We start from the raw sequence: 15,191 nt of genomic DNA, 5'->3' as shown, positions 1-15,191 counted from the left end.
ATTCTAATTATTATAAAAACGAATAAAATTGTCAAATCACTTGGTGACCCACGGATCATAGTTTTGCCGACCGTCTGCTCTAGTTTCTGACGAAATAATTTCAATGCCCACATGTTTCGTTAAGATCTGCACAAAAATCAAATGTGTTCAAAAGCAGTATCTTGAAAAACACGCTGAAAAGAATTGACAAATAAAGTGACAAATGATCCTAGAAGCATACTCGGTGATATTTTCGTTAAAAATGTCCGTCGTTCGAATGTTAATTCAAGCACGTACACACAAGTTCTATAGAGCGACGCGAGTTGTACATCGTTAGTGCACGGTAGGTTTAGCGGTAAAACGTTTGCGGAGCGTAAGTTCATGGTGATACGGGTCAAACAAAATGAAACCGTTTGAATTTCAGGTACGGGACGAATGGCACAGGGCAGCAGTTTTGCCAGTGGAGAAGATCAGTCCGCCTGACAACTCTGCCTGCGTCTACGGAGCATCTTGATCTTCTTTGAGGACGTCCGCAGCCGGATCCCTCGATTTTGTACGATCGCCGAAGGTTCGGCACGTATCACGGAACTATAGGACCTTGTAAACGTGCGAGCTGGATCAACTGAAAGATCACTTTTTCCCTGATAGAATCTTTTCGACTTTTCCGGGGAGTTCAATCGCGCCTTATGAAACATGAAAAATCGTGCGAAGATGAAAGATCCATCTGTGAAACTGATAAGGGCGAGACTGTGGAAAAATCAATCGCTGTCAGGACCTGGTTCCGGTTTTCTCGAGACCGTATTTTCTTATTATACAAATTTCTCGCGTGCTTATGCAACAGAAATCACGATGATTCATTCGTCCTCGTTGATTTCTGCGGGACACGTGCTGGCCGAGAAAAGATTTCGTTTCCAGTAGCAAACCGCTGATTTTGTTCGTTGTAGCAGACGCGAAAGCAGTTAGGAACGAGCGTAAACCGTGATTATTTCCGATGCATGAGTTGTGAACGAATTTTGGAGGGGCATAGTTTCCAGAATCTGTGCTGTGCTTACGACGATTTCCGTTGAAATTCTATTGTGCGAATACCGAGCTGGTCCTGAGAACGAGATGATAATGCATAATAATTTTAAACGTAAGAAAAGCGTTCCTAAATGAATAACTCGTATTGACGCGGACAATCGAGGCGGCCAAAAATGCTTGCACGAGAAGAATATATTTCGAGCGAGAGCATTCGTGGAAACGTATTCTCTCGGTAATCTCGACCGAAATCCAGTAAGTGTTTTTCAATACCTCTACCTTCGAATAATTTTAGAAGATCCGAAGCGATGGATGCTAATGGTAAGGGACACGCGTTCAAATGCAAATCAGGGAGAGTTGCATTAATCAGAATTTAAATATACGCCGGACCCTCGAGTTTCTTTATTTTCGTAACTTGCTGCATGAGTTGTTGAAGCTAAAGTTAGTGTAAAAAAAAGAAAGAAAAAACAGTCGAGACAGGAACATTAAAGGAATTCAACCAACTTGAAGACTAATTACCGCTGAGCAAAGAAAAAATGCATAGATGAATTATCGCTGACTACGTATTATCGTTAGGTTGATACCGCTGGGAAACATAATTTTTCTATTTACGATATAGCACGTTGCGAACCACAGTAATTTCACCCTAATTCGCGTTCAGATCGTGCACAAAAATGGACAATTTGAGAAGAAAAAATACGATTGTTCGAGCCTTGCGGCTCGTTTTTATAGTCACCGATTGCCAACAACTATAAAGACAAGCCTCGAGGCTCGAATAATCGTATCTCCTCTTCCCAAATTGATCATTTTCCTGCGTAGTTTGAGCACGAATTATGGATAAATTACTGCATTTATCGAATATCGCAAGGGGGAGCTCCGCGAACGCAGAACCACGGATCCGTTTTATCGTTTCGTTCGAATGCTTCTTGCGCGCCAGAATAACATAGTGTCGAATTAATAAGTGCGCTTAAGACCAAGAAATTGATAAACGACGGAAAAGAAGAAAAAAAAACAGAGAAAAACCACGTGAGATAAAAATTTGTAACGTTTCATTAGAGAACATTTACAGACGGTTCGCGTAACGTAGATCACACGGTGAATCGCGTACGTTCGATGATTTCCGGCTTTCTAGCGTTTCTATAATTGCGAGAGCACAAAGGATCTCGTTGATAACGTAAAAGGCTCGCCTATAAGACCATTCGGGGAAGACCTGTTCATCGACTTTCAATTGCGCGCGAATTTTCACGATCTTTCCGACTTTCCGACTGAAATCTTCAGAACTATTACTAAACGGCGTTCATTGTAACGGGACACGTAATCACGCATGCATGTCGCAAACATTTGTGTTTCAACACACCGCTTCTTAATTTATACGCTTGCTAGGACTGCGACTGACTATCCGGATATTTTTCAGATTCGAATATCCAAATTGTCTTTCGATGTTTAAACTGTTCGACAACTGAGCGACAAATTATAGAATTTAAAACGGTTAACGATGGAATCAACATCGACGGTTATATTCGCCGAAAACGGTTAAGAAGCAAAGCAATTTTCGCGAGTATCGGGAACTAAACAAATACGTTTCCTGGATTTCGTTCGAACAACTCTCGGCGCGCAATTATGAAAAACCAATGCGTTGTTCTCGAGATTGTCTTGTTTCTTAACTCGAGTCGGTAACCGAAGCGTCAAGATTTACGGAATTGTTTCTTCGTTTGTAAAAAGAATCGTGGTCTTAAATGTTGAACGATATTGTGTGTACATAACGAGCGTAGGATTAATTCACGTCTAATTAACAGATTCGCGATAGATAACGATTCTTTACGATGAAATTGTTTGAGCGATCTTTAATTGTTGTATCGAAGATCGCATCGAGTTCCTCGTCTACGATGGTATTCGGAAAAATCTTCGCTGCTCGTGCCCTGTGTCCACTTCGGGATTATCGCGGATTGTAAAATGAAGGACGAAAAGGACTTTTTCGAAAAGGAGCTATCAAAAATGTTGATCGACGACGCGTTGGCGCGCAGCATTGCAGAGCAGCAAGATCGTCGGCGAAATGCCATCGTAGAAAAGGAACGTTGCGATCCTGTTCAATTGATTGGAAACGTTATCTTCCTAAAATATTCGAAGAATGAATGTTAAAATTAACGCGTTTAAAATTTGTTCGAGATGTCCTCTCCGTTGTTTAATCTTCTGTTGATTCTCGCGGCGGTGTGAAAGCAAACGCCGGAATTGTTAGACGCGAGGATATATAATTTATCGAGTAACAAACGTTGGTTATTAACGAAACGATTGAAATGGCGGATATTCGAATAATAGCGGGCGAAGTCGAGAACGCGACAGGGAACATCCGGATAAATTGTCAGGTCTTGTCGTTACGGTCACCAATGTTAAACACTGCCAAGCCACTTTATACTGAACCACTCTGACACGAGAAATTGTAATCGCTAACCCCATTTCGATACAGTAGCCGAGACGTAGCAATAAAAACCTTAGCAGATAAATCGTCGATGAAACCGTAGAATTCAGAATGGAAGCATTCAAGGGACAGATGACGAGAGATAAAATACTTCTACGGGCGTAGAGAAAAAAAATCAAGCCAGCTCTTCGGGACGTTACTTATTGTTAAACAGTCAGCGAGTATCGAGGTGCACCATCTCTAGTTTGCCAATCGCTCTCGGACGGTGTCCAGGGTTATCCTAGATTTGCCAACGCAATGAATGCAATGCGACAGATTTTCATTGAACGGGAGAGGGACGAAGAAAGAATCACGCTGTATAAATAAATAGGAAGATGATATCGAATCGATCGTCACTGCGATTATTGTAAATATACAGATCAATCCAAATTGTGGTCTGCGAGTCGAAACACGAAGTTCCTCGACGTTCAGCAATCAGAAGTGTTCGCACGGGATTCCGTTTTTGAAACGCAAGAAAACGACGCGGAGTTACTTTAGTTCGTAATAACACTGTTCGAATTATTATTTCTAATTATATTTTCGTTAATTCCCATTTCTTGCCTTATTTCTTTCTGATCACAATGGAGAAATATTGTTTCATAGAATACTTAAGCAAGTTGCCAACAGCGAGTGCCTGCCCTGTCACCAACTAATTTCATTTCATACCTGATCAAACGTAACAAGTAAATGTGTCAAATGAATTTATTAGAAATAGTTGTACAATGAGAACGGTTTAGAGGATAATTTAATTTAATTTATCGTGAATTTTTCATTGATAGAATAGACTGATTAAATTTAATCATTACACTTATTTAGAGTACTTGCATTTGTTGGGAAAAAGGTAATATAATTCGAAGATTATAGTCATCGAGTTTAAAACGTCTGTAGAATGAAATTTTATAATGACGTGATACATACATTTACCAAACATTTAATCAGTATTAATATTTGCAATTTTTCACGAATTCAGATAATACAGTGATATATCTGCGTTACTTTATGATGAACATGTAAGCATGAAAAATGGAATTGAAAGAAGATCGAATAATATCAAATTAATAATAGCTCACGAAAAGTACTCACCTCTTGAGAAAAATTCTATAAAAATTGTGTGTGTATAGCTGTAAGAAAATATCGATCTTTTCACTACGTTTACAAACAAAGATTTCATCAATTTCAAAAATGCGTTCAAGACAATGATGCAACTTAACCATTTTATGTACACTTGGCCATTTATTATTACTCGTTTATCTACCTCACTAGTGTTAGCGCGAACATTTTCCTGGACAGTTCTCATCGATGGAAATCCGAGATCGTGCGACAATGAACGTAGAACGGCGGAACCGGCATGTTTCAACTCGCAAATTTTAGGCACAATCTGTAACGCGTCGTGTTCACATCTATCAAACATCGATTTTCTCAGCGTTCACACGACGCGGGAACATTCTCGCAGCGTCTTTGTTTTTTCGTAACGACGTTTTACCATTTCGACTTTGTAATATCACTTGATAACCACACGAGTAGGTAATAGAACCAAACGAGGAGCTCGATCGGCGGGGAATCGACGCGCGCCGATCGACGGAGGACGGAATCGAACGAGACCGAGAACTTAGCCAGTAGACTGTCCTAAACTTGTACGATGCATTTCGACTTTTCTTACTTTTTTCCGACGTGGGGAACGCGTGCGAGAAATTTTTAGGTACCTGTAATTAATATTGTTAATGACTATACATATATATTATATACATATATTATATAAAAAGAAACCATGGCGCCTTCGACGACTCGCACCATCAATCTACGAACTTACGGTAGCAGACTGTCCCGTGGAAAACGATCGACGTAGACCAGCGAAAACCGATGCAGACTTGTATCGATCTCGTCGAACATCGTGAACGAGAAAACGTCGTAGCAATGTATTAGTTTAAGGACGCTGACTGCCAGATTACGGTTACGCGGATTAAGTTGATCCTATTGATCATTGTAATCCTTTGAGTATGATCTGAGTCGTTCATGGATTTCTGAACAATTTTTAGAAGGAATGACTTGTCTATTTCTCAGAAAAATTTAGACCACAACAATTCTGTCGTTTGGTCAATTTTCATAGCGCGTCTCTGTTCTTCCAATGAAACTAGGAAACACTTTGTTATTATTACTAGATTGCGGATCTTTATACGAATTTCAAATTTCATAAACTATTCAAGTAAGAACCAGGATTAGGAACAAATTGAATTTAGCAGCAAGGAAATTACTTACGGTAAAAATAAGATAGCAACGTCGTTTAATGTTTCTCAATATGCACGTCTTTCTGAACAGTTCAAAAGTATGTGAATGACATAACTGCATAAGGATCCGCAGTTTAGTTGTTATATTTTGACATAGCGAACAGCAAATTTTGAACGTGTCAACGTGTTTAAAATTCGTCATTTGTCGACTCATTGTTCGACCGTTTTTTCATCTGCAAGTACTGTGCATCCGGTGAAGCGCATATTTTTATCATAAGCAACAAATTCCGTTTGCCATAACTTTGTTGTCCCAACATTACCAAGAGTCTGTTGATAAGAATTAATAATAACGTAGCGTTGCTATGTTGGTTTATCATTAAAATGAAACTCATTAGACGAGTTCGGTTCGAGCGAAAATTAGAGCGTTCGATTTTCGAAAAACAGCGTTCCGATGGATCGACGAGTCGGTCAACGTATCGACGAACAAAGAGCCTTGTCGATCGTTTTCCACGATGCTAAATGTCTTGAACGCGATTGTTAGCGGAAGCTTTTTTCCTTGAAGCAAAAATACGTACGCTTGCGTTTTCCTCGGCGTTTAACAAGGGTAATATGCAAATCGGCGAGCAGAGTTAATTGTCTACCGACAAAGTATCTGTAGAGAGACCGCAGGATCCCGTTGAATAAACTCTTAGCAGCAATAACACTGATAACCAACACGTAGCGAACGATTAACTAGCGTAAAAGACCAATAGGATGATATTCACGATTTCTAATTCATAAAGAGTATAAGTCTAGCATGTTAAAATATCCAGTCGAACGGATCGTTTGGGGAACCGTTTCGCGTCGAAAACGACACCATTTTACGATACAGACGGTGAACGAGCAAAATCAGTCACGGAATCGACTATGTGTTGCGTGAAGTGTCTCTAGATTGCGGATTGTTATGCGTCTAAAATACGGGGAAACGTGCGCATTAACTGAGATTAATGGTGTTTCACTTTTACCTTAAGAAATCACGTGATCGCCGAGGTTCATTTTTCCCTTTAAGATTATTTGTAGAAACGGTAATTGCATGGTAATGCGCAGTCTAGCCACACGTTCGCCATGCCACGTTTCAGAGACGAATCATAAGTGATAAATTGTTTTCAAAGCGTGGAGACAAGGATTAGCAACGCGTTGGATATGAAACGGTGTTTTGTGACATAACGGAAAGAACTATTCTAGACCGTTTAGTGTTTCTTTGAGTCTTCGCTATAAATTATGATTAAGCGTTAACGTCTGTCCGTTCTATTCATGTTATGGGGTTTAAAAGCACTTCGAAAACCCTGCGTTGCGTCATGGTTGCGTTTCTTTGACTAATTTAATTGTACAAAATACTATTGCGAACAGCGACATTTTACTTTGTCCAAGCATCAAGTCATTCTCGAAGCAACGTCGTAGTTCAATGATAATTTTCAGTGAAAAATAGCTAATGGAAAATTTGTATGTTTTTTTTTTGCAGAACTTATTTTCAATACTGATTTAGAATCCGAAAGTTTTCTGATTCATAGAATTGATTTCCACCGTTTCGATATTGTTTAACCGATAAAAAAACTCGGTGGAAATGTCAAAATCTGAGATGGTAGAATGTTTAGGGAAACAATTGAATAAATCTTAATTGAACAATCGTATCACTTCCAGATAAAGTAGTAAAAAGACAAAAACGAATCTTGCTCAGAGCTCGACAGAATAATGCTTAATCCTTAGATCCTATTACATAGTAAAGCCGTGAATATAACTCTTGTGTTTGACCTAATTGTTCTTTACTGAATATATTACAAAAATGATGTTCACAATGATCCATATAATATCTTTAAATGAGCTGAATAATATTATGTGCTATAAGAACTATTACTTACGGAATGACTGATGTGTAAGCAGAGTTGAGTTGTGACTCAATCATTTGTAACGGTGCGAGAAAATGTTACCCGTATGTAGAAAGTCGTAACACGATGTAAAATATGGTACATCAGTGGAAAAATAAGATCAGGTCTCAAAAATTGCTGTAATATCGCGTTCGGGTTATGAGGAACCTTCATTTTAAATAGCTACTACGGTTAATCCAAATTTCGAATTGTTACTTATTGTTTTTGTTTATTACTTATATTTGTAGTGGTTCCCATATCAATTTCTACTTTGCATAAAAATCCGCAGTCTTGCAACCCAGTCATGGAACAATTTGAAACCGTTCCAAGCCCTGGATGAGATTTCATGGTCAAGATTTCAATACTGCCACACTGACCTCCGACGATCTTGCGCAACAATTAAAATCACCTAGACAGCAGCCATCGCTAGGTGACAAAAGGGCCCAACGACCACTGAAATCTCGTCCACGGCTCCACTCAGTATAAGAATTCCACTCAAGCAGTGTAAGAATTCCGTAGTAAAGCTGAGAGGTCAATCGCGGTCCTCTCACCTGCAGACAAGATCCTCACTCTTTATTAATGTGAGGTCGCTCGTCTTCTTTAACCCCTTAATGCACAATTTAAAAAAAAAAAACCGACCCAAAAGAATCAATTTTTTTTATCTAAGAAAATACATATTTGGACCTTAATTTCAATAAATATGTAAAAAAAATGCAAAAATTACTAAAAATTCAATAAAAATAGTGGATAAATAATTATAGTGAATATTGAATCGTATTGCAGATCGAATTTTGTACCCATCGTACTGTTTTTCAATTAATATAGGTAACACAACATAAGTTGCGACGCCGACCGTATATATACGGGTCTGCACATTTTGGCCGGTTTTGCACGCCCGTGTTAATACGTTTCTGCGCGTTAAGGGGTTAAACATACTTTCGTTCGATAAACAGCCTTCGACATTCGATAACTGGACAATCCAACGTGATCGCCAATTGTCGTCTGTCGCCAGTTCTGTTCAGTTTCGAACGACCTTTAGGCTTTCTGCGCCCCAAGACCCTGTCACAAATGTATCAAAGACCGCGTCCGATCATCCTGTTCAAATTCTCTATAAAAATGCGTTGCCGCTACATAGATCTAATTAAACGAAACATTTTCTCACGCCGTTACAAAGAACGATAACGTTCAGAAAAGAAACGAGGATGTTTTGACCGGCACAAAGAAACGCAATCAGTCGGCGACCGACGAACGGTGTCTCTCAAACGATCGGTTCGATGGCAGTACATTGCTCAATACCACTGATCGGGACTCGGAAATGGAAACAAGAAGACTCACTCTTGCGTTCACGGGAGCGTTTTGCAGCCGCACGACTCGGACTCAATCACGCGTAGACATATGGCGCCGTTCTAGTTTCGTAAGAGCCGGAATAAGGGAAACGGTGTATTCTTTGTATAAACGTGGGCGGGAACTGCCGGAGATGGGTCTCGAAGCCGCATGACAATGGCGAAAAGGAATATTTCGGATCGATAACCGCGAACGAGGAACTCTAGATAATCATTTCGAGCGTGTATGGGTGTACCGAGCGCTAGTCGAGGGATGAACAGAGGCGAATGACGATTAAATGAGTTTGCTTCGCGCGCCGACGGGGAACGGGGGCACGGTCGAAACGTTCGGTCAGCATCGTCGGAGCTGTTTCGAAAAAGAAAGCGAAAAGAGAAAAAGAAAAAGCAAAAAAAGACAAAGACTTTGTTGTTCCAAAACCGCTTACTGAAACTGTGTCCGAGCGTCGTCGCGAACGTATCGTCGGTTTCGCGCACGGGATTCTGTGTTTTGCGCCGTAACGAGGCGAAAATTTTCCTTCTCGAGAAGCTCGAGCGTCGTACGCGGAATCGGTTGAACGTGTTCAGTTTCATTTCTCCTCCGATGAATTTCTGTAGCGAAACGGTTGAACACGCATGCGTAGCTGAACCATTCATTTCGGCAACCAACTTAGCGAGAGAACACAGAGGCCAAAAGAAAATTCTTGTAAAGAGCGTGAGAATGGGAAACTACATGCGATATAGACGATGCGAGAGAGAGAGAGAGAGAGAGAGAGAAAGAGAAAAAGTGTGTGAGAAAGAGAGTAAGAAAAAGAGAGCAAGCGAGAGAGAGAGAGAGAGAGAGAGAGAGAGAGAGAGCCTTAGTGATAAATCTTAACGTATATAATGTAAACAACACACAACTGCCTAGAAACTCAGATTAATAATATTATAACTTACTATATTATATACAATTACAACCGACATGTCCAAACGCACAAAAGGCAAGTTTGGCAAGACGAGACACGCGATTGTACATAGAAATATATCGACGTGTAATCCACAATGTATATAACGAGAGGCAGGAGAGACAGTGTTTCGAAAACTGTAACCCGAGAGATGTTGAAGAACCGATGTTTGAAGAACCGATTTCTGTTCGATCACGGATACGATTTTCTAGCTTTATTTCTCGAGATCGGAGAACCGCTTCCGGCCGCTCGTGGCGAAGCTGAAGATCGTCGGACTGCGGAGGTTTGCGTCGATTTCACGTTTCCAGCGACGCGGCAACTCGAATTCAATGAAATTCCGCATCCAGTGTTTGTTTCCGACTCTGGCGTTCAAGAAAGCGCAACTAACCACGTGATCGATTGTGGTGGGGGAACGTTGCGAGTGGGATCGGCACGGTCACGTGGTTCTCGCCGCACTTTCTCTTACGCCACTGGTTTTCAGACGAAGATCGCGCAAGTAGAAATGAAATGTTCAAGTTCGTTTGCATGATCCGGCGCAAACGCGTCCGCAGTCCGCCGATAATTGACCTATCGAAGGGACAAGTGGATGAAGTCGTCGATCCTACGTTTATCTCGTCTCCTCTGTTAACCGTGCTGCCAAATGTCCGTTTTTCGTCTCGACCGATTGCTTGTGGAACTGTCGCATAGGCGAGTTTCCTTCTTCCAAGTTCGTTTTTATAAGAGACAAGACTTCGACCCCCTAGGATTAGAGATTGGACAGATTATTTTTTTTTTCGATCCTGTCGGAACGCGTAGCGTGAGCGCCGATTTCGAAACCGGTGTTTAGATTAAGAGAACGAGCTGGGCACATCGATGCCGAGCCTTGTCAATTCCCAGAATCCGATGGAGCCGACGTTGCCGTCTTGGCCGTCGACCTGTCGAAAACGGGAGATCACGTTGCCGACACTTTGTCCGTTCTGCCCTTCGATTTATAATAATGTCGAACGCTCGAGATCAATCGCTTCCCGTTCTTTTGCGCGCGGTTCCGTGACAAAGCTTGCACTCATTGTTACACCGGCGACGGAAATTTCCAGTTCAATATTGTTTCCTCTCGTCGACGTTATCGTTTTTTTATCATTTTCGTTGTCTAATACCACCGGGCAACTTCGTTCTTCCCTTATATGCTCCTCCATTTCTCTGCTTTAGATGATTCTGATTTTTTTTTAACGCTTTAACTGCCGCCTGTCACTCATATGTGGATAACAGAATTATTTGCTCTGCTTTGTAAAATAATTTTTACGCTAATTTATTACATCTTCCTAATTCTATTGAGGTTCGAAGAAAGCAAGAATGTTTGAAAAGTAATTGATACCGTACAACTGATAATTTCAATTTTAATTTCATCGAACAGAATGCTTCGATTTTGATAAGTTTTTGAAGCTATTTGCACGGCGAACAAAGTGTTAAAATATCACATTACGAATGAAGTATAATAGATCGAGTCAGTATGTGAAACGAACATGTGTGAACCGACAATCTTTTGTATAACTATCTTCGAGGAGTGTACGAGGGATTTCTGAAAGCGTTGATTAGAAACATTTAAGATTATTAACGAGTAAATCACCGTTTTCCCGATTAAATGGCAGCGTTATTCGTTTAATTATTTTCCGGTTCCTCGATATGATGAAACAAGAGTGAAACGATGATTACCAACGGATCATGTGTTTCCGTTTTTTTTTTTTCGGGAAGCAATATTGAAGTGTAACATTTGCGGAGCACAGTGAATTATCCACGGACGCAGCCTCGGAATACGGACCCATTGTACGCAATTCTGTTTCTGCTGTTTTAGCCGAATGTCCTTGTTTGTTTCGATATTATGAACTATCAGTCGTTGCGCTTGAAGTCACGCAAGATCGTCGAGAAAGCTTTCACTTTCGGGATGTGTGTAACGTGTCAAGGCCGGGCGTCGGCCTGATTTCGTCGTTACTGTAAAAACAGGATGCCTCGAGTTGTTCGACGATTACCGCATGCGGAATGATTTTTAAATAAATTTATCTTAAAAGGGAAGAAAGAAAGTTTCGAAGGAAAGGCAGCTGCACGAGACAGATTATAAAAATGCATGATAAAAGAAAGAAGAAAGAGAGAGAGAGAGAGAGCAAGAGAAAGATAGTGAGAATGAGAGAGAGGGAGAGAATGCGAGAGAGAGAGGGAGAGAAAGAAAAATGAAACGGAATGTATAGGCAATTATTAAAGAGACTATGAAAATTAAGATGATATAGAAAGTTTTAATAAATTAATTACTAACGCTACAAACACACAGAAGACACTTGACACCTATTACCTAAAGAGCATAGTGTACGGTCGCGAGCGTGTACACACGAAACATGTACACACACACACATACACGCACACACATATACACATCGACACCGGCACACGATTCTTTGGAAGTTTGAATTTACACACGTGCGCAGAAAGATCGGATGAGAAGCTGCAGAATCTTGCGCATAAATAAATTAATCTCCATTCGACTCGACATTGGTATAGTTACGAACGTAACACAAACACATAAAACCAACAAGGAAACCTCGGTTACACGAGTGCCCGTATTTTTTTCTTCAAACTTTGTTGCTCCACGGAACAGCTCGACAAGCAACTCTGTGGAATTTTGATGGTTCGATTTTATTTCGATGCCGCATTTCGAAGAACCAAGACTTTTATTTCCTTCTTGGCAATACCTGGTAAGGCGTGGGTAGATTTTATAGAGGGAAACAGAAAAATATAAAGATTTCGTGGTAAAGATGCACACCGGATAACGGAAACAGACATTATTTACATGATTTTATTTGTGTCCACTAGAGGATGTTTCTTATTCTGTTCAATAAACATTTATATTTCACTGAAATCGACAAACAGATACAGCCAATGGATATGATCTTTTTTATTTAACAGTAATCATTGTGCATAGAGTAGATAAAAATTGTTAGTCGCCTGATTTGTAAGAAACAATATTAAAAGTTATGGCAATTGTTAGCGAATCGAGCAACTATACCGTGTGCTTTTTAATTTTACAATAATCGTTTTAGAAAATACAAACTGTTTAATTAGTTACTTTATTTCTGTGATAGGATTGTAAGATTAAGTCGTTGTTAATTTATTGTGTTAATGCATGAAAAAAATATGATTTAAAATCATTATATTTACAAACCAAATTAAAAATCTGTACGAACCTTTATGCGGTATTATACGTATACGAACATAATTAATTGGAAATATGAGTAGCGAAATAAATTGAAAAATGAAATGGTAAATAAAAAATGTTTAGAAAATTCTTTTAGAACCGTTGTCGCATGGAATTCTATCTTATTCTACGAAGATTGTTTTTTAAAATTACTTTCTGCAAATTTTCATTCTGTTTAGTTAAAGCTTTTTTTATTGTTGCACACTTCTGATTTTGTACAACATGAATAAAAATAATAATAATAATAATAAAAATCATCGGAAGAGAACTTCCCCTTGCATATCAGTTTCAATTTACATTGTATTATTTACAAGGTACGTTTTATTAAAATAACATAACTGATCGAATGATATTTAAAATAAATAAAATTTTTATTTGAAAAATGCTCGTGTACTGTAATAAACTGACTCTGTTATCGATCTCACGTTTAATTTTCTATTCGCAAGTTTCGAATAAAGTATTTCTCATTTTACATTAAAATAACATTATTTTGATGCTTTTATTTATAGAATGCATTAATGCAATTCATCGTTTCACTTCGTACTAGTCTGTAGATATATGTATATGTGTTCAACATGCAGAGTACAATCAAAACAATCGAAGCTTTTGTTGGATACCAGTTAAAATTTAATTATTTGATTTTCGATGACGTTCCTATTGTTTATTGGAAAATGTACTTTCCAATACTTTTTTGTGATTCTGTTTAACACGCGTACACGTAATAGGAAGTTATATATGAAATAAATACAAAAAACACAGAACTTACTGAATTATTTTCATTCAATAAATTCTGATCATACATTCGAACTAAAATATTCGCCAGAATCCTGTAAAAATGCGATGGGTAAAGTTTACGATTGGAAAAGTAAAAGTTCAGTTAGGAACTTCGATGGAAAGTGCGACGTATAATTAAATCTTCGTTATATATAATTGAACTTTGAGGGGAAAATAGTCTGACAGGAAAGTTTGAATAAAATAGGGGGGATACTTGGAATTAACCGATGTTTGCTTGTACGTTACTTGCTATTACCTACATAAAAATTCTTTATTATATAGATTACATAAATAAATAATTATATATAGAGAGAGAAACGTGGAATGAATGTGGATGCAAACGAGGGAAAAACAGATTGAGCGTACACAAGGGAATATAGGAATAAATAAGATCGAGATTTTTTTAATGAATTGTCGGGCCGGTTTTTCGAGAGATTTGCTCCAACGGCCCTGACGAGTTTAGAGAAAAAGAAACTTTGAAAAGTGATACGTTATTCATCGATAATTTTAGTTGTACCGACCGTGGGAAACCTTAGGACCGTATTATATACTATTATAAGTTTAAGGAACTTCGATTTATTTGATGTTGAGAACTCACGGGAACGTGAATCAATCGTCGTGGACTCGTGAATTTGGAGCGCTAAAATCGAACGATGTTCATGGGAAATTCGAATCGTGTTCGCCATTAAATTCAAATAATTTACACGATTTTATAATTCAGCATATACAGTTCAGCTTTCAGTATCGACGCTCCATCGATTTAAAAAAAAAAAGAAAAAACAGGTAAAATATTATCAAATAATCGCAATTACTATTTTCCAAAAATAATTTTACATTCGGCAATTTCCTTAGCTTTTAAGTAGTCGTGATAATTTCGTAAGCGTGCACGTATGAATAATTGAATGACTTTGTGTTGATGATAAAATGCGCCGAAATTTCGATGCAAAAAAGTTCGCAGGAAAATATGGGAATATCGCTGATCTAAAAAATTTTCCAGGACAAATTCGATTTTACGTGTCGACTCGATAACGATCCGCATAATGAAGTATGCGCGAGAAGCACGGGTTTAATTGATTGAGTGAGGACAGAGGCGATAGCGACGACAACGACGATGATTTTATCTACGTTAATCTAGAAGACATTGCTGGAACAATGATTTGTACACCTTCTATGAAGGACCGTAGAATACATTATGTTACCTAATACTCTTAAGCACGCATTATCTAATAAACATTATTTACAAAAGCAACGGATGCGTTGACCACGGAATGTCTTTATTCTTCTCCTGTTCGCTTCGATAAATAATTATACGAACAATCGACATTTCAGAAGTACGCGAGACACGACGAAG

General features: G+C 38.9%; 1 protein-coding gene and 1 long non-coding RNA gene across 3 annotated transcripts in view; one reads left to right on the top strand and one right to left on the bottom strand.

The window, feature by feature from the left end:
- The window catches only part of LOC117219137 (dipeptidase 1), a 287,674-nt gene extending 272,585 nt beyond the window's left edge, over positions 1 to 15,089 (top strand). The window contains exon 13 of the mRNA XM_033468054.2: positions 404 to 15,089. Within this exon, the coding sequence (XP_033323945.1) occupies positions 404 to 493 (90 nt within the window). The 3' untranslated portion in view covers positions 494 to 15,089. The remainder of the gene's footprint in view (positions 1 to 403) is intronic.
- The window catches only part of LOC143260305 (uncharacterized), a 237,903-nt gene that overhangs the window by 197,326 nt on the left and 25,386 nt on the right, over positions 1 to 15,191 (bottom strand). The gene's annotated exons all lie outside the window — the stretch shown is intronic.

This window comes from Megalopta genalis, chromosome 11 (genome assembly GCF_051020955.1).
Source record: "Megalopta genalis isolate 19385.01 chromosome 11, iyMegGena1_principal, whole genome shotgun sequence".
NCBI classification, from domain to species: Eukaryota; Metazoa; Arthropoda; class Insecta; order Hymenoptera; family Halictidae; genus Megalopta; species Megalopta genalis.
The sequence above is the reverse complement of the archived record's forward strand: the minus strand, read 5'-3'. Positions and strand labels throughout refer to the sequence as shown.